Source organism: Rattus rattus, chromosome 2 (assembly GCF_011064425.1).
Source record: "Rattus rattus isolate New Zealand chromosome 2, Rrattus_CSIRO_v1, whole genome shotgun sequence".
Taxonomy (NCBI): Eukaryota; Metazoa; Chordata; class Mammalia; order Rodentia; family Muridae; genus Rattus; species Rattus rattus.
Window position 1 is genome coordinate 79,800,161 of NC_046155.1, and position 20,054 is coordinate 79,820,214.

At 47.7% G+C, this 20,054-nt stretch overlaps 1 protein-coding gene across 1 annotated transcript in view; it reads left to right on the forward strand.

The window, feature by feature from the left end:
• Window positions 1–713: 713 nt before the first annotated feature.
• Gga2 (golgi associated, gamma adaptin ear containing, ARF binding protein 2) overlaps window positions 714–20,054 on the forward strand; it is a 33,470-nt gene continuing 14,129 nt past the window's right edge. The window contains exons 1-8 of the mRNA XM_032892742.1: window positions 714–834; window positions 9,574–9,658; window positions 11,062–11,137; window positions 13,066–13,164; window positions 14,095–14,218; window positions 17,724–17,824; window positions 18,909–18,989; window positions 19,440–19,577. Coding sequence (XP_032748633.1) covers window positions 735–834; window positions 9,574–9,658; window positions 11,062–11,137; window positions 13,066–13,164; window positions 14,095–14,218; window positions 17,724–17,824; window positions 18,909–18,989; window positions 19,440–19,577 — 804 coding nt within the window. The 5' untranslated portion in view covers window positions 714–734. The remainder of the gene's footprint in view (window positions 835–9,573; window positions 9,659–11,061; window positions 11,138–13,065; window positions 13,165–14,094; window positions 14,219–17,723; window positions 17,825–18,908; window positions 18,990–19,439; window positions 19,578–20,054) is intronic.

A 20,054-nucleotide genomic window follows, 5' to 3' on the forward strand; every position in this document is an offset into this window, starting at 1 on the left:
TACATCATTCAAAACTGTCTTGGACTAATGAGTGTAAGAGACCCTTTCTCAAGAGCAAAACCAGAAACCATAGCAAAGCTGTAGTGGTATCACATGCTTGCAGTCAAGTTTGTACCACAGTACAGGGTGACCAAGAGTTCTGGGTCCTTCTCAGTTATGCAGTAATCAAAGCCAGCTGGTTACCTGAGATCTTAACTCAAAACAGTCAGAAAAAAGTATGTTTATACAAATTTAATGTCCTCACTTCTTAGGGTATGAGAATCGTGACCTGTTTTTTGAGAAAAGTATCCTTTAATAAAATACGCGTTTTATGAATTATGGTGTAATATGTCATAACAAATAAGTGTGGAAGAAATCAGAATGGAAGATACAATGGGAGGACCCTAATAAATAAAAACGCTGAAAGGATGATTCTTTATCTGAAATTCAGATTTAGCCAGGCGTCCAGTATCTTATCTGGGAACCCTGCTTCAGAAGAAGAGGGGACAATACCTTGTTAGCTTGGTTTTTGACCTTTCAAGTGGTCTTGCACAAAAAAAGACCTCAAGAGTTGGAGGCGACTGGGAGGAGGTGCATGGGGGCGGGGCGGGACCCAGGAATGGGCGTGCCCAGCAGGCCCCGCCCCGTCACGTGCCTCTCTGTGTCTGCCGCGTCGGCAGCTGGAGAGCTAGGCGGCGTCGGTGGCTGCAGCTTTTGAGCAGGGGTGACTGCGGCCGCAGCGCTGGGCAGGGCAGATGGCAGCGACGGCTGTGGCGGCGGGGACCGGATCCCCGGCAGGGACCGAGTCGGCGGAGGGCGCCCCTGGCTCAGCGGCGGCACTGGAGCTGTGGCTCAGTGAGTAGCATCGCGCCACACGTGATCCTGCTTCCCGCCGCCCGGGTTGTCCTCCGCGGCGGGAGGGGGCCTCTAGGCTGGTCCCGGGGATTCTGGGGACCTCAGACCACCCTACGGCTCAGTGGCCCAGCGACACCACTAAACAGCTGGAGCGCGAATGCTTAGCGATCTCTTGTGTTAAGCACTGTCCAGAAAGCGTTTCAGCCATTGTTAGTCTGATCGCAGACCAAGAGAGTACCTGCGTTTACTAAATCGAGACCCGTGCGGGTTGTGCAGCTTATTTGCAGATCATTGAGTCTTAAGAGCTCATGTGGCTGCTACCTTTAAGGGCAAAACCAGCCTTTGTGCCTCAGTGCGTGTTTACTCTGGCCAGACTTAATTGTTCCTTTTTCCTAGCTTAAGGGTGGTCCCTGGGGGTGCGGTTCTAAAGGCTCTCGCTTTATCTGAGGAATTGAGGTTCAGAGAGGATAAAGAATCCACCCCTTGTGTGGGCTCCACTGCGTGCTGGGTGCACTGAGATGGTAACACTGGGACATTGCTCACAAAGACATGTTCATTGGCTACTGGCTACCAGAACTGCACCTCATTAACAGAAGCTGGAGGAGGGGCGCTTGTTGAACATGCTAGGGGCTGTTTTGTTTACCTGGGGCTTGTCATAGCTGATATACAGTGTTTGTGTGGACAATGGAGGAGGCCATATTCCAAACAGGAAACTGCAAAAACTCAGGATGAGAATGTAGAACATTCTGGGAGCGAGTAGGCCCATTGGCCGGGAGTGCTAAGCTTAAAGAGCAGAGAACCCAGAAAAGAGACCCCAGGCTAATTTACTAATGGAAGTAAGAAGAGCATGGGCACCGCAGAAGGGGTTGTACTATTTAACTTTTTTATTTATTACATTTTGTGTATTTGGGGTGGGGTGTGCTGCTCCTGGCTGGTGGAGATCAGAGAACAACTGGGGAAGGGGGTCAGGGTCTTGTTTCTCTCCTTAGGCTCTTCTGTGGGTTCCAGGGCTTGAACTCAGGCTACAAGGCTTGGTCACAGGCACCTTTATCTTTTGAGTCATTGCTGGCCCATAGCTTTCTATTTCAACGTGTAGGAGAAGCTGTTGGAGACAGCTTAGCCTTCATTGAAAGAAAGTACCACATGCAGTCTACATGGTGAGCTGGTTGAGGGTGAGACTTCAGACTTGGAGTAGATACAAGGTCTTTAGATAGCTGGGGAGGGGTGGGGTGGGGTGAGGGTGGTACAGTAGGAATGAAGGCAGTGGGGATCAGGAGTAGAAAGGATTAGCCGAGCCCATCAGCAGAGTTTAATGTAAGCACACGTGCCGTGTGCATTGCTTTGATTAAAAAAAGACTTGGCGCTGGGCTGTAGCAGGGCACACTAGTTCACACTTGTGAGGGAGAAGCCAGTGGATCTCTGTGAGTTCAAGGCCAGCTTGGCCTACATAGTGAATTCCAGGACAGCTAGAGCTGCATAGTGAGACCCTGTCTAGAAAAAACAAAACCAAACCACCCAAACAGACAAAAAGCAGATAACAACAAGAAGACAATGAACCAAACCCGGAAAGGAATAGCATCACCCACACACCCTTCCTTCAGGGTGCACAGACGGACTCCGGAGGATCCGCAGTGTCAGGGAGGCCCCACCGTTGTGGAGGACCGATTGTGTCACGAAGTTCGAAGTTTGTAGTTCTTGCAGTTAGGAAGAGGCTCTGTGGGCATTCAGTGGGCTCCAGGAGGGTAGGGGTAGGTGGTCTTGAGAGCCAGGCTGCTGTGGGTGTGTAGAGCAGAGCTTTGGAGCTGGGACAAGAAGGTATGTCCCAGGCAGGTGTCACCAGTAGCCTGAAGGTTCAGAAGCAGATGGGGAAAGCTGTTCTGGGAAGAGCCACAGAGAGGGGTGTGGCTAACAGTTGCTTTCAAAATGGAGACGGGGGGTTGGGGGGCACTTTGAATCTGGGAAAAGGTTATTGAGAGAGCTTTGAGGAAAATGGTGGAAACAGAAGGCTTGTGAACTGGTGGAGAACATCGAGCTTGGATTGGAGTTGGGGGGCGGGGGATGGGAAGTGTATGCTGAGTTCGGTAAGAGCCAGCAGCTGCTAGTGGATATTTAAGAAAGCCTGCCTGCAACCCAGGCTATGCAAGGACTTGGGTTTCTCAGTGTAGCCCTGGCTGTCCTGGACCAGGCTGACCTCCTTGAACTCATAGAGATCTGCCTGCCTCTGCCTCCCTAGTGCTGGGAGTAAAAGCCTGTGCTGCCACCACTGCCCTGGAGTTAATCCTTGATTGTCACATTCCAGGAATTTTTCAAAGGTGGCAACTACTTTCAAAGAGGTGTTGAAGCACAGCGGGATGATCTGTATAGGGAAGGAGTGAAAATGATCCGTCTTTTTCCTGTGCTCAGCTGTGAGGAGCAGGAGATGGTCATCCAGTGGGAATTTGAGAATAATGGAGAGGGCACAGGAACCTCTGTGTGGTTCCTATGGGGAACTCTCCTTCTTGGATTCTAAGGCCCGTGTTTAGCCACTGCACAGGGGCTTTCAGGTGTTAGAGCCCGTGGGTGTCTAAATGGGAAGTGTCGGGTCAGGGTGTGGCCTGCAGAGGGGAAGAGCCGCCTGACCAGGTGCTTGTCTGGGGAAGGAGATAAAGGTGGTTGCACATGCAAACTAGTAGGCCCTTCTCACTGCAGTGGGCTTGAGGAAGGTGAGGAAGTTCATGAGTGCTGGAAGAAAATCAAAACATGGCACCCAGGTGCACAGCTGGCCTGCATAGTGTCGGAGAACGGAGTTTCAGCCTCTGTAACTGACATCTTAGGCCTGAATGTGGTAGGCTGTGCTATGGTAGGCTACGCTATCCATCACTGGACATTTAAGTTCATCTTAGCCTCCACCCATTAGATGCCGGTTATACACCTGACCTTGTCAGTCCTGACAGCTCAAGGTGCCTCCGGATACGTCCAACTTCTCAGGACGGGGGAGGGCTGGATCAGAAGCCTCCTCTGCTTGTCCATCCCCATGCCCCCTCTTGGTTGGGATGTTGGGATTGTTGATTGCTCTTCAGAAATGTGCATCACAGGGGCTGGGGACTTGGCAAGTGCTGATTGCACAGGCGTGACTGCCTGGATTTAGATCCGAAGCAATCACATAAAAAGGCAGGCATGACTAACTATGCACATCTGTAAGTTACAGAGGGCTGAGGGCTGAGACAGGCAGATCTCAGGGGCTTGCTCCAGCTAGCCAGGCTAGGCAAACCAGAGAGCTTCAGGTTCGAAGCGAGACCTTCCACAAATATCTACACAGGCATGCTGTGTGCGTGCGTGCGTGCGTGCGTGCGTGTGTGGGTGCATGTGTGCATGTGCACATGTAGGGACAAGACTTGGAGGAGTTTGTGGCATGCTCAGGTAGGTGTGTCATTGAGGAGGATGTAGCGTGGGTCTAAGCGGGATGGAAAGAAAGCCATTGACAGATGTTAACCTCTACCTTCTCCTTAGAGTTGTCGGCAGGATAAAAATGTTAATACATATTTATAAAAGTGGTTTGTTTTGTTTTTGTTGTTGTTGTTTGTTAGGCAGGGTTTCTCTGTGCAGCCCTTGCTGTTCTGGAACTCCCTCTGTAGACCAGGCTGGCTTCGAACTCAGAGATCAGCCTGCCTCTTGCTTCCCAAGTTGATGATTAAAGGCCTGTGCCACCACACCGAGCTACGCAATTTTATAAAATTCTTAAAATAGGGCCTTATTATAGTGTATAGTAAGTGCTCAATAAACTGAACTTTGGAAAGAAAGAAAAGCTCAGCGTAGGTATGGGCCTAACTCCTTACTGTTCCGTACTGCCATTGAGGTTTTGTTTCTTGGATTTGCTCAGGTCTGTGCTCCTTGCTGCATTCATCACAGAAATGTCTAATTTCGCCGTGATTTCCAAAAGTTACTGTTCTGTTTGTGGATACAATGGCTTTGATTATGATCTTGGGTCTGGATGACCTAGTGAATGACACAGGAAGATGACCAGAGGAGTGGGGTAGAAGAGGGCAGTGATGAAACCTAGCTGAACTTTGGACTTCGGTTTGAGAAGGGATAGTTCCCCAAAGAAGCGTGAGGAAGCTGTCACCGAAACATACAAAGGACAGCTGCTATGCACCCCCAGAAAGCTGGGTGTGGCACATGCCTTTCATCCCAGCACTCAACGAGGCAGAGGCAGGCAGATCTCTGAGTTTGAGGCTAGCCTGGTCTACAGAGTGAGTTCCAGGACAGCCAGGGCTACACAGAGAAACCTTGTGTCAAGAAAAATATTCTTTTATTTATTTATTTATTTATTTATTTATTTATTTATTTATTTATTTATTTATTATTTGCGTATACACAGGTCCTTCTGCCATGTAGGTCCTGGGGAACTGGTGGTAAGAGCCTTTATATACCCAACCATGGCTCCTGCCCAGTGTTTGTTTGTTTGCTGTTTTTTTGGTTTTTGCATGGTCTTGCTATGCAGCCTGGGTTGGCCACGTATTTAACTCAATGTGGTCTTGAACTCGTGACAATCCTCCTGCCTCAGCCTCCTGAGAACTGGGATTCAAATTAACACCATGCCAGCTAGTGTGTTTATCATTGTTCCATGTGACCACATATAGCATTGCCCTCCAGATTGCTAATGAGGAACTTTGGGCGCTAATATGAGTGTAGTGTAATCTAGTTAGTTGGCTCCTTGTAGAGGCAGGGCAGGATCCTCAAATATTACCAGTATTGTGCTGTTTTTCAGGGCATGTGGTCACCTTGGTCTCTGACTCTGGATTCGAACTCTGGTCTAGTGAAAAATGAAGCGTTAAGTGGCTCTCCTCATTCTTGCTCCCAGGTGGTAGTCTGTCTTCCTTCCTGCCCCTGGAGCTCTGGATTGCAGCCTGCCTAGATTTCAAAATCTAGAGCTGAGCTGCTCTCCTAGCCTGCAGGCCAGCTTACAGCCTTCAGACAGGCCCCGACAGGTTTCCCCAGTGTGCTGTATTGGATAATTGAATAACTGACTGACTGTAGAACCCTCGGTTTTGCCCCAGGGAAAGATTCTTGTGAAGTCAGCACTGCTGGAGAAGTGAATTGGGCTCCTTGAGGGGGAAGTTGGTCCAACCTCCAGGCTCCTCTCGAAATCACACACCCACTCTAGTGACCAAGCACTGTCATGATGACCATGACAATTGGTTGTCATCCAGCTGAGATAATTTGGCTTCTCAACTGGTCACTCTAGGAGTCATTTCACCCACAGCCAGACTCTTCTGCTGCTGTCTTAATACCTGTGACTCGAGCAGAACAGGAATGGTTTGCAGTAAATCTTAGGAACACCTTTTTTAAGCAAATATGCGACAACGTTATTATTTCTTGGATTCTCCTTGTCCCTTCTAGGGTTAGCCTCAGGAAGGGTCCTGAATGTCCATTCTCACTGCCCTAGGGACTGTGACAGTCACAAAGTGATAAAAAGGTCCTTTGAGGGTCTTACTGGCTGTTCCCTATGCTTCCCCCCACCCCCCAGCTCCTATCTAAATCAGATTTGCCTCAGCAGCTGTTCTCACAAGTCAGACCCAGTTGTCGGGTCTCCTGGGGCCATTTTCTCTGTGGCTGCCTGAGACCTCCAAAATAGCTTAGACAGTCAGGGATTATGTGTTCAGAGGCCAGGGTATATCAGAACTGAAATTGCCACCCTCTGGCCAGCCAGGCCAGCCCTGCACATCAGGTGATTCACTCTGTCTCTAAGTGCTTATCTGTGCAGAGACATCTGGTGCCTGGGTAGGTAAAGGTGAGAATTACCTCATTCCTGCTTTGGGGGAGTCAAACTTCTCCTGAAACCCTGCCCTGCCTATGTCAAGGATCCAAACCTTCCCACCAGGACTTGGGGCTAGGCTGACCTGGTCCCTAACTTTAGTTTGTACAGTTTTCTTGCTCTGTGCCTGGAACAGAGTCTCCTCAGCTGTGAAGGGTAAAATGATAACATTGCTGTTGGTCCTTCTGAGGACTTTGGCATGGTGTCCTGCTTAGCTAGCAGCTAGAGAAACAATAGAGGTGACAGCCATTACTTAGGGGCCATAGCAACCCTTGAATGAATGCTCACCCAAAATCTAGCAGATAAAGACAACCCTCTTAGGTCTTGTGGAGTCTTTGCTGCTCCCTTGTTAAGGGTTTGGGAGCTTTCTAACTTTCTCTGCCACAGTGGACCCCCTTCCTCCCCAGGTACCCCACAGACAGGGAGGAAGGAGAAGACTGGATTCTTCACACTGGGCTCTGCCAGTCCTTTCTTTCCTTCCAGGTCTAAATTCCTCTGAGGTGCCCACCTTGACCTCGTGTTCTGAAGCTGAGACTTAAATGGTGAATCACTCTTAGGTGATTCAGGCACTGAGTGGAGAATCACCGTGTTAGTTTATTGAAATAGCTACCGATGGCCCCGGCTTAGAACAGCTAGGCAACTTGGTTTATTCTTTTAAGATTTATTTTTCTTTTTAAATTTCGGGTATGTGAGTTTGACAAGGTTATATTGGTGCTTGTGGAAACCAAAAGAGGGTACCAAGATCCCTGGGATCTGGAATTAGGGGTAGCGATGAGTGGCCTAACATGGGTGTTGGGAACTGAACTCAGGGTCCTCTGAATTTACCACAGGCTATTAACCACCAAGCCATCCCTTCAGCGCCCCCTCCCCCCACCAGACTTACAATTTAAAAAGTTATTACACTTTATTTTTATTTATTTATTTTAGCCTCTGTGGGCAAGCCACTATAGGTACCTCAGAAAGCCAGAAGATGGCATTGGATCTCCTGAAGCTGGAGTTTCAGGTACTTTTGAGCCACCCAGTATGAGTGCTGGGAACTGAACTCAGGTCCTCTGCAAGAGTAGTATACACTCCTACACACCGAGCCGTCTCTCCAGCACCTATTCAATTTTACTTCTTTTGTGTATGTATGAGTGTGCATGTGTTGGACTCAGTTCTTCCTCCACCATGTGGGCCCTGGGGACCAAACTCAGGTTGTCAGGCTTGGTGGCAGGTGCCTTTACCAGCTCAGCCATCTCACCAGCCATCAACTTACAGATCTTGGAGTGTAAATAAAGTTAATTGGGCCAGTCTTAGTGGGAAGTCACTTAATGGTTAGTCCGGGAGTGTCATAACCTCTGCTAAGCACTATTGCTAAGCACTATAGGAACGATGTGGCGTCTGTCTTCAAGGGTTTTAATCACTTTAGGCACAATAAGGGTGCACATGGTTTTTATGGGAAAAAGTGGAGAGTATTGAGAATTAAATAATTATTGATTGCTTACTGTGTGCTGGCACTTTAGACACATCCTCCCTAAGTCGTATGACAGTCCCACGAGGAGAATACTATATTCCTTTATTTTATAATTGGATTGAATTCAGAGAGTTCGAGGACATTAATTGATGGCTGTGATTATTTAGGGAAGACTTAGAGATCACCACCATGGCAGTTGGAGGGGAATGGGGCTAAAATGGCTCCTGCTGTTGAAGTTGAAGCCTGGGAGTTGGGATCCAGCCTAGGCAAAATAGTGAGTCCCTGTCAGAAAAGCAAGAGAGAAAGTTTCCAGGAGTAAGCTATCGTCTATTTTGTGTTGGTGGGAGAGAAAAAGATGAAGAAGGAAATCTTTTTTCTTTTAATTTTACTTTTGTGGTACCAGGGTGGGAACCAGGGCTTTTATCCTAGGCAAGTGCTGTACACCTGAGCTCCACACCAGCTCTCAAGTCTTGGAGAGGGTGGGTGTGATTGGCAGATAGGGTCCTGCCAGGCAGGGTCCTGTGTGTGTGTATGCTGTGAGGGAGCTGACAAAAGTTCCATTCTCATTGTATTTAGGATGAAGTCCATAGATAGATATGCCCTTTGAGTCTCACATGAGCATCACGTGACAGGAATGTGACCACAGTAGGAAGCACTAAGTTGACTTTAGGTTGAGGATGGTGCCCCTTGCAATCAAGCGGGGGAGACTTGGTACTGGAGTGGGATGGGGAGGAATTTTCTGCGGTAGAAATTCTGATAAGTCTTTAAAGATTTTTAAAAAAATTTTAAATTATATTTTAAGTGGTGTGTGCATGGGGCGTGGTGGTGGTAGTATGTTTGCCTCAAATACCGTGCACAGGGAAACTCAGAGCAGAAGTTTTTGGAGTCAATTCTTTCCCTCCACCATTATGCTCAGCTCAAGTCATCGAGCTCGATGGCAAGCACCTTTACCCACTGAGCTGTCTCACTGGCCACCTGAGGTTTGAAGAGTGGGTAGGCCTTTGAGAGGAGGAAAAAATTTTAGGGGAGAGGAATAATAATATCGTATTTCACCCCTGAGAATAGATCTTTGTGGCCAGGACAAGGGTGGACAAGCCAGAGCCAAGAATTTTATTGGAAATGCTGGACCCAAAACCAGAGACTTCCTGCAGCAGGCTGTTGTCTTGCTGCTGTGGAGGGCGGCTGCTACTCAAGCCAACCACGTGGCAAAGCCAGGGTAGGTGCTTCTGACACTGGCAAGAAGGCACACGGACCAACTTTGGCTCGAGAAATGGCCGTACGCCTGCCAGTTAATTTCCTCATTTACGCACCGAGCGTTATCTACAGTAAAGGCATAACATTTCTGGCATGTGGTACTTGACTGTGGTAAACAACACAGGCATCGTCCCTGCCCCTTTCAGCTGTCTGCCCACCCCTCTGACCTCTAGTGTTGTGACGTCACAGCATTTCTTTGGTTATGTTTTCTTTAACTTTATTGTTGATTCCTTGACAGACAAAGCCACAGACCCAAGTATGGCAGAGCAGGATTGGTCAGCCATCCAGAAGTTCTGTGAGCAGGTGAACACCGACCCCAGTGGGTAAGCTCCTTTAAAGACACACTTGACTTTGAGAGCAGGGGACAGAACCCCGACCCTTGTCTCCAGGGACTGACTGTAGCTGGGACTCATTTCACTCTGTGGTAGTTTGTTTATATATATATATATATAATTATATAATTATTTTATATATATAAAATAAAATATATAAATATAAATATATATAAAATTTTATTTGTTTGTTTGTTTATTGAGACAGTGTCTTTCTACATAGCCCTGGCCTTGAACTCACAGAGATTTTCCTGCCTCTGCCTCCTGAATGTTGGGATTAAAGGCATGCTATGCCAAGACAGACTTTTTTTTTTAAAGAAATGTTTATTTTATGTATTCGAATACACAGTCACTGTCTCAGACACACACCAGAAGAGGGCATCAGATCCCATTACAGATGGTTGTGAGCCATCATGTGGTTGCTGGGAATTGAACCCAGGACCTCTAGAAGAGCAGTCGGTGCTCTTAATCACTGAGCCAACTCTCCAGCCCCCTGACTTTTTTTTTTAAACTAAGATTTTTTTTTTCTGATTGTTATATGTTTTAAGTTATAAAACACAAATGGAGCTAGGTTTCCCAGTGACAAACTATTAGCTATGATTTAAAAAGTTTAAAAAGATTTATTTAAATGCATGTGCATTTTGTCTGCACGTGTGTAAATGCACCGCATGCATGCCTGATGCCTACAAAGACTAGAAGAGGTCAGATCCCTGAGCTAGAGTCCTGAGGATGGTGGTGAGCTGCCATGTAGGAACTGAACCGAGGTCCTCTGCGTTCACACCAAGTGCTCTCAACTGCTGATCCGTCTCCTAGCCCCTTATTCATTATGCTCTAAATATACTATTTTATGTAGGAGAAAGAAGGGCAGGGCTTTTATTTTATTTCGTTTTATTGTTGCAGTGATGGGCATTGTACTCAGGGCCTTATGCATGTTAAGTGTGTGCTCTACCACTGAATCATGTCTCCAGTTAGAGCAAGGTTTCGTTGAATGCATTTCCAAAGCCCTTGTAAAGGAAATGAGAACTAGTCATTCACCCAGTGTTGACCTACATGGTGCCACACAGTCAGATGTTTGTCAAGCTTTCACTCTTCCTGCTCTAATGTTCCCTGAGTTGTCACGGGATGGATGGGGTCTGTGCTGCTCTGAGCTCTGACTGGCTGGCTGTGAGTCCTCAGAGTGGCTGGGGCAGAAGCTGGCCCCAAGTGTTATAGGCAGAGTAGGGTGGGAGGACCTCAGTGTCTCATGGGTTTGTGCCTGCGCTCTGCCAGGTGTGCCGTCCTCTGCTTTGGGACACCTTTCTGAAAGAGGGTAAGCGTGGGATGAGCGTGTGCTACTAGACTGCCTAGAATGTTCACCCTACCCAGAATCCAGGTCTGTTCTGGTTTTCCTTCAGCCCAACACATGCGCCCTGGCTACTGGCCCACAAGATCCAGTCTCCACAGGAGAGGGAAGCTCTTTACGCCCTGACGGTGAGTTTGGCTGGCCACTCAGCCCACATATTCAACTCCAGAAAGAACACTGAGGTCACCAGACAGGTTCTCCTTTCAAGGCACTGACAGCAGGCTCGGGGAATTCCCAGATACTTACTGAGACAGCACTGAGCGGCTTCAGGAGAAGGAGAGGAGGAATCCACTTCCAATTGCTTCCCTAACTGGGATCACTAACAGATGTGGCTGGTGGAGCAATTGTGCACCGTGTGTACCGGGCAGCGGCTGTGCAAGCTTTGTTCGTGGTTGCTAAGCCTGAGTTTGGACCAGTGTTTTTGGAACTTTCCCATTCCCCAAAGAACTCAGAAGTCTAGATTTTAATATGAATTCTTTCACTATGTATATATTGGCAGATACTTTTTTTTTTTAAAAAAGGTTTACTTTTATGTGTATGAGCGTTTTGCCTGCGTGTAAATATGTGCACAGGATGCGGGCCTGGTGCCCATAGAGGCCCAAGAAGATGCAGGTTCCCCTGGTCCTGAAGTTGTAAACCACCATGTTGGTGCTGGGACTTGAACCTGGGTCCTCAGCAAGAGGAGCAGGTCTTCTCAACCACTGAGCCACCACTCTAACACTCCCTCCCCTCTTTTAATGTATTGTTTCCTATTTGTAGAATTGAAAAATAAGGCTGCTTACTATCTTTAAAAGAAGGTTGGGGGCTGGCTGTGAAATTCCAGCACTTGGGAGGTTAAGGCAGGAGGATCCTAGTTAGAGATCTACCTGGGGGGAAATTGCGGTGGTACAGGCCTGTGTAATTCCAGCATTCTAGAGGCAGAGACAAAGGGACAGCTGTACGTTTGAGACTGGACTGAACTAGATAAAGAGTTCTAGGTCAGCCAGGGCTTTGAAACGAGGCTCTGCTCAAAAACAAAGACTCATTTGATATGTTAAAAAATAATCACTGTGGGCTGGGCATGGTGGTTTATGCCTCTAATCTCAGCTTTTGGGAGGTTGGCAGATCTTTATGTTTGAGATTATCCTGGTCTACATATTGAGTTGGGGTGGCACAGTAGAGAGACCCCGTCTCCAAAAAAGGGAAAGAAAGAAAAAAGAAAAGAGAAAACTAGTCTGGGCTCAGGAATGCAGTCCCAGTTTGCCTGTGGATGCCAGGGGTGGTGGAACAAGCAGTTCTTAGGTGCTGTGTACTGGGTTTCTGCTGCTGGGGACGGGGAGACACTTGGGCTGTTTCACTTGCTCAGCGTCACCTAAACACCCCACTGAGCTTCTTCTGGACCAGACTGTCAGATCCACCTGGGTCTGCTGAGAATAAAGGTGTGCACCACCACATCTGGACATTGTTTTTGTTTTAATATTTACTTTATACATATCAGTGTTTTTTCTGCACACATGTATGTATGCACTCCACATGTGTGTACGATGCCTAGGGAGGCCAGAAAAGGGTGTCAGATCTAGAACTAGAGTTACAGATGGTTGTGTAGTACAGCGTGGGTGCTGAGAACTGAACTCAGGTCCTCTGGAAGGCAGCCAGTATTAACTGCTGTGTTATCTCCCCAGCTCCATCTTTGTTTGTTTTTTCATATAGGAAGGAGTTCATGCAGACCAGGCTAGCTTTGAACTCAGTAAAGTATCTAAGGATAAATTTCAACAACTCATCCTGCTGTCTGCTTACCAAGTGATGGGAATACAGTTGTGTACACCCACTTAGGATGCTGCTGGGGCTGGAACGTAGGGCTCCAAGCATGCTATCAAAGACTACCCGCTGAGCCGGAGCCCAGCCCAGCATGGCCTTCTTTCTAAGGCCAGGGGACTTGAGAAGGGACGTGAGGGATAGTTAGCTATGATCCTACCCATCAGCAGCTGAGGTCAGTAAGCCTCTAGGCCAGCCTGTTGTGCTTCAAGGCAAGCCCAGAGTACTGGCTTTCCCTCACGGGGACCTTGCTTGCCTACAGGTGTTGGAGATATGCATGAACCACTGCGGGGAGAAGTTCCACAATGAAGTGGCCAAGTTTCGCTTCCTGAATGAACTGATCAAAGTATTGTCCCCAAAGGTGAGTACCTGGAGTTGGCCTGCCCACTATGCTGCACCTGTGCCCCAAACTTTATCACCCTGCATGTTGGCAGAACCTACCTACCTACCTACCTGTCGGGAGCAGGGGCCCTGTGTCCAAAAGCTGTCTCCTTGCCAGTGTCTGAAAGAGCTCTCAGGTTCTTACCTGACCCCTGTCCTGTCCCATTAGCAGCTTGGTTTTTCCTTGAAAGTGGCCTCATCTGCTGGTGGGCAGTGTGGCCTACAGGAGGTGAGAGACTGTAACGTGAGGTCCAGGTTTCTTTTCTTTTTTTTTTTTTCTCTTTTTTTCGGAGCTGGGGACCGAACCCAGGGCCTTGCGCTTGCTAGACAAGTGCTCTACCACTGAGCTAAATCCCCAACCCCGAGGTCCAGGTTTCTTAGTGACAGCCGGGTGTGACCGTTAAGTTTCAGGCTGCCTCTTGCCTCGTCTGCTGCACCTTTATTCCTGACATTTGTCTTAAGCTATGTCACTCACATGCCACTGGCACCTAGTGTGCACCCTATAGTTGAGTTCTGACCCAGGCTGACTTCAAACTTAGGGCAGTTCTCCTGCCTTGGTGTCTTAGCTACTGCGACTTTAGCAGTGGTTCTTTCAACTTGTGGGTTGCAACCGTTTTGGGGGCCAAACAACCCTTTCACAGGAGTCACCTAAGACCATGTGCAAAGGTTGAGAATGAGCCGCTGTGCTCCGCTCTGCTCCATGACGAGCTTTTGTGTTAGTGGTGCCGACTGGATCACATTGCATCCAGAGGAGGCTTTGAGATCTAGTGCCAGAGAACTTGCCCTCTGGTCCAGTCCACTGTGGACAGCTCACTCTGAACTTCAGTAGCATCTCTTGGGTGGGAGGTGTGGTGGGCGTTGGCCAGCTAGCCTGAGTCCCTCAGCTCTCTCATTCTTCTGTTTACTTTAGTACCTAGGGGCCTGGGCTACGGAGAAGGTTAAAGGAAGAGTTATTGAAATCCTCTTTAGCTGGACAGTCTGGTTTCCGGAAGACATCAAGATCCGAGATGCTTATCAGATGCTGAAGAAGCAAGGTTTGGCCATAGCGTTCTTGTCCTCATCATGTTGTGTTGTTTCGGGGTACAGGGTCTCATATGGCCTAGGCTGGAACTTTTTTAATGCAGTGCTAGGGATTGAATCCCAGGCTTCATGCATAGGAGGCCAGTGCTGTGTTACCTAAGATCCCCTTTATCTCAGGCTGGAGGTGGCAAGATGGCTGAGCAGGTAAATGTGCTTGACTCCTGCGAACAGACCAAGGCAACTCTTGTAAGGACAACATTTAATTGGGGCTGGCTTACACGTTCAGAGGTTCAATCCATTATCATTAAGGCAGGAACATGGCAGCCTCCAGGCAGGCACGGTGCAGGCAGAGCTGAGAAGGCTGCTGGCGGAATACTGACTTCCCAGCGCTAGGGTTAAGGTCTTAAAGCCCACGCCCACAGTGCCACATCTACTCCAACAAGGCCACACCTCCTGATACTGCCACTCCCCGGGCCAAGCATATACAAACCATTCACACCAAGTCTTCCAAGTTGTTTTCTCCACTTGTGTGCCCTCCTTCCAATAAATAAGTTAAAAAGTAAGTGTAAAAATATAGTGCATGCATAGCTCAGGCTGGCCTTCAATTCAAGATTCTCCTGCCTCAGCTTCCCAGTGCGGGGATGATACCCGGTAGAGAGCTCTGTTTACTGTTTGCTTCCCATTGCTTCTTGTAATCACCAGTCTTCCCTTAGGTTTTTAGCTAAAGTGGTTGTTGGCATGTCTTCAATGTGTGGCTTTAAGAAGAGTCATTAAATTGCAAGTTGTCCAGTGGTTTGGGATTATTGTCAGTACAGGAGTTAGAGCCATCTATCTTTGTGTGGGCTGCCTGGTTCTTGGATTCGTTTCATGCCAGGCTCTTTGCAAGAAGGAACTGGGTTTGGCATTTGATGTTTTCCCCTTGCTGCATACACTCAGCATTCAGGGAGCGGTGTCAGAGGTCTTGCAGTCATCTCTGGGCCCTGGGGAGCCATGGTGCTCCATTACACCACAGAGTACAGGACTTAGGACAGTCAGGTTCTGGCCTGATTTTTGTGGTAGTTCTGGAAGTGCTGAGGTGATATAAAACCTTAATCAGAGCCTGTGTACATGCTGTTTTGGGGGGTTCGTTTGTTTGTTTCCATCTGTAGAGGTATTTTATTCTAGGTGGTACTTGCATAAGCTAGGCAGGCTCTCTACCAGCAAGCTACATCTCAAGTGTGTTTCTTGAAGGCTGTTGATGTTTAGTGAAATTGTTACTGGGGAATCAGGGTCCCTTTTGCTAGGTCTTTCTCTTCTAGGTAAAATAGACTCAAAAGGAAACACGAAGACAGTTTTATTGGATTTGGAGAGAGAAAAAAAAAAACAACAGAGCTGTGGGCAAGCTATGAATCCCAGCAGCTGCAGGGAAGGAGGAACATGGAAAGAAGGAAGGCAGAAAGTTCTAAGGAAGCCGCAGGCACACCCCACAGCAGTGGAGATGGGGTGGGAGGGGCTTACAATGATGCCTGAAGTTTGATCGGTGGCTTAGGGAGTAACAGTGCTTGTGTGCAAGCATGAAGATGTGAATTCGAATCCCCAGTAAAATGCTGGGCTTGACACGTGTGCAGCCCTGTGGAGGAGAGAGATAAAGAGAATTGCTAAGGCTTGCTGGCTGTCAGCATAGCTCAAATTCAATTACAGACTTCATAAGAGAATAAGGGCCAGTTATGGTAGGTGCACACCAAAGGATTTGCTGAAGTAGATAGAGGCAGGAAGATCACAAGTTCAAGGTCAGCCTGCCTTATAGATTTTCAAAAGGGCTAGAGAGATGGCTTGGTGGTTGAGAGTACAGGCTGCTCTTCCAGAGGACTCTGGTTCAGTTCCCAGCACCCATGAGTTGACTTGGACCTGCCTGTAACTCCAGTTCTAAGAGATCTAATACCCTCACACAGACGTATATACAGCCAGAATGCCAATACACATGAAATAAAAATAAGTAAATCATTAAAAAGCAAACAAAAAACAAAAAACCCCCAAAACAGAATAAGGTGGAAAATAATTGATCACAATTCCTAAAGTTTCCCTTGCCTTTTGAGAGGGCACACAAAGGCCTTTAAAGTTAGAACTCAAGATATGAAGATAGCTCGGTAGATAAAGCACTTGCTGTGCGTGGCTGAGGACTGGAGTTCAGATCCCCAGAGCTCACATAGAAGTCTCATGGTGACTACCTGTGAACCCCACACTCAGGACAGAGTAACAGGATTTCCTGGGCAAGCCAACTAGCTAGACTTGAAGTGATGGGTGAACTGATATCAGCTTTAGGCTTCCGCCTACATGCATGCAAACATGCCCATATGCATGTGAGCATGCACAGACATTACAAATGCAAAAAATAAAACCGAAAACCAAGTTAGAACTCAGAAAAGTAGGCAAACATAGCAGTGAGGATCTGCATGGAAGGTGGTTCTTCTGGGGTAGATAGCTCGTTAAAAGAACTGTGTGGTTCTTCTGGGGTAGACGGCTCATTAAAAGAACTGTGTTCCTCTTCCCAATGCTTTAACGTGCCTTCATGTGTATCATGTTTCTTGAAGTTACACCTTTTTGAAAGGCAGTTTCCTATCCTGGTGATTGACAGTTATCTATTTAGATTCACTTTTAAAAAAAAGATTTATTTATTTTATGTTTGTAGGTATTTTGCCTACATGCATGTATATGTACACCACATGCATGTCTGGTATGACGGATCTCCTGGAACTGGAGTCACAGACAGTTGTGAGCTGTTGTGTGGGTGCTGGGCATTGAACCCCAGTCTTCTAGAGGAGCACCAGTGCTAACCACTGAGCCATCCCTCCCTTCTCAGGATTAACTTTTAAAGGAGGGAACAATAGCATGCCTTTGTGATCTTACAATGTTTTGAACAGTTTCAAATATCATATCTCCATCAGAGCTATAAGTATGACTCAGCCCCTATTCCTTCGACCAAAATTAATGTGACAGATGAAAAGAATTAAAGGACAGCAGATATATAAAATAGTTTTGTTTACCCAGAGACAATAGGTAACCTCCCTTAAGTAGGCGTCAGCCAAGCTTGGCTACCTCCCCCTGCCCCTCACAGCATTTCCTGTTCTAAGGAGGACAGCAGTAGTGGTTTGGTTGGGTTGTTTTTCCTCAAAATTAAAGTGTTGGGGGCTGGTGAGTTGGGTCAGTGGGTTAGGCCGTTCGTTGCCAAGACCGATGACCTGAGTTCAATCCCTGGAACCCACATTGTAGAAAGAGAACTGACTCCCACAGACTCCTGATCGCCACATGTATGCCGCTGTGTGCACATGCCTCTCCCATGATACATGTTTAAAAGGAAGTCACCGGGGAAATGGGCGATGGAGCCAGAGCTAATGATGGACAAGGCCCATCCTCGGTGGCCCTCAGCCTTGCTAATGCCTGACTTGCTGCTTGATAGAGTTGTTAGGGATCAGAGATTGGTAGATTTCATCCTGGACTCCTTCGATGTCAGCGTCTTAGCTCATGAATTGCGTATTTTAGGAATCATAAAGCAAGACCCTAAACTACCGATGGATAAGATCCTGCCGCCACCGTCCCCCTGGCCGAAGAGCATCTTTGATGCTGATGAGGAAAAGTCAAAGGTAAGGCTCTCCTCCTGACTTGGTGGCTCATGTGCAGCCTGACCGTCCTCTGGTTTGGGAACCAGGATCGATCGGGGAGAGCTTCCAGGCTTTTAGATATGAGGTGGCTGGAAGTCTGATATTCCTGTGGGTGGGCCACATAGTAATGCCGTGCTGAGCACCATCCTTTATCAGTATTCCTTTTGGGGTGAGAGAGTCCATACGTGTGGAATTGGGAAGGGAGTAGCAAAGGGGTGCATGTTGGTGTGGATGCATGTTTAGTTCCTATAAGCCTGACCCAGCCCTTTGACCTTTCCCGGAGGACTTCCGGGAATGGTAGCTGTCCCAGTTGGGAGGGACTCTGTGTGCCAGGTGCATTGCTCAGTACGGAACTAAAGGGGAGATAAGACTTTGGTCTTCGAGCATGTGGCCGGGTCTTCCTCAGTACTCCCAACGTTTATTTATATGTTTTACACCGCTGGCATGGAACCTAGGACTGTGTGTGCTCGTCAGGTGCCCTGTAACTGAGCACGCTCCTCGCCCCACGCTTGGCCTTTTGAGTTAGGTAGTTCTCTGCCGTGGAGACACTTTGTACTCCAGAGAATCTCTCAGTGTCCCTGGCTTCTGCTCACTATGTGCAATTAGTACCCTCTTCAGCTGTGGCATTCGAAAAGGTCTCCCTTCTCTTCCTCTGTTACCCTCAGTCCCACAGGCAGCTCATTACTCTTTGACTTCTGTTCTGTAAGTAGAATGGCAGTCTACCCACTTAGCTTTGTTTTAATTAATTTTCTAGTTCTAACATATTAAGCGATGGGTAGTTTGCTGCACGGATGTCACTTATTAATAAGTATTTTTGTGGTTTCAGACCATGATGATTACAAATGACATCCCCAGATATCCTTTAGGGGATTTAATCCTCCCATCTTCCATCCCTTGAGAAGCCAAGCCGTCTTTCCAGATAGTCCCGGCACTTACGTCCCAGTGTCACTGTGTTGGTAGGATAAGGTATAATAGCCCCTGTATGGGGCTATTGGTCCTGCTAATTGCTGTGCTCCCACTTGGCTGGGGACAGTTACAGCTTTACCCACTCTTGTTCACTCCTCAGCTTCTGACAAGACTTCTCAAGAGCAACCACCCCGAGGATCTTCAGGCTGCAAACCGGCTGATCAAGAATTTGGTCAAGGAGGTGGGCATTTCCACACCTGGCGCCATAGATCTGGCATTTGACAGGGCTGATAGTGGGTGTGGCTGTGTGTAAGGGGGTGAAGAACAGCGAGGGTGGAGAAGAGATGTTTTCCTCATCCTGAATGGGACCAGCAGGACGGTGATTAGATTAGATTCGAGGCTCCTTGCCCAGCTTCCCAGCTCCTTTTATCCATAGGACAAAGCATTTGCTGACGGTAGAGTTAGGTTTGGGAATCTGTTCCAGAAGGATTGAGACGAAATGGACAGCTGAAGTGACCCCAGGTCCCCAGACGGTATAGTCATCTGCAGGAATTCTGGGCGAGCACCCTCACTGCTTAAGTGTTCATGACTTCCTGAACTCCCAGCATGCACTGCCTCTCCCTTTTTGGTATTTAGTTAGGAGTTACCCAGGTGACTTCTCTTACTTCTATCCGTTTGGTTTCCCTCAAAGGAACAAGAAAAGTCAGAAAAGGTGTCCAGGCGAGTCAGTGCGGTAGAGGAAGTCCGCAGCCACGTGAGAGTGCTGCGGGAGATGCTGAGCATGTACCGAAGGCCAGGCCATGCCCTGCCTGACCAGCAGGCCCTGCAGGTAATGCTAGCTGGGACCTAAGACTGCACCTATTGTTTTAAGTATGATGTATTGTACCTGTGTGTTCCTGCGTCATTGCGGTCCTGAGAGTCAAGTTTCCCCTATTCCTTTGTCATCCATTCTCACCAGCCAGTGACACGTTATTTATCTTTTATTTTATAAGTAGAATGGCACTCTCTACCTCTTAGTTCTGTTTGAATTAATTTTTAGGTTAGCATGCACAGCGTTGGGTAGTCTTTTGCATGGATGCACCACAATATGTATGCAAGTCCTCGACTGATGAATATTTCGGTGGTTTCAGACCGTGATGATTAGAAATTAATCTGCTATGTAAATAGTGTTCAGAATACTGAATGACCATACACCTACATTTTTCTTGAGATGCCTAGGCATGGGATTGCTGAGTAAATGAACAATTAACTCATTAGGAAGCTGCAAGAGTGTTTTCCTAAGTGTACTACTTCACGATCCTTATGG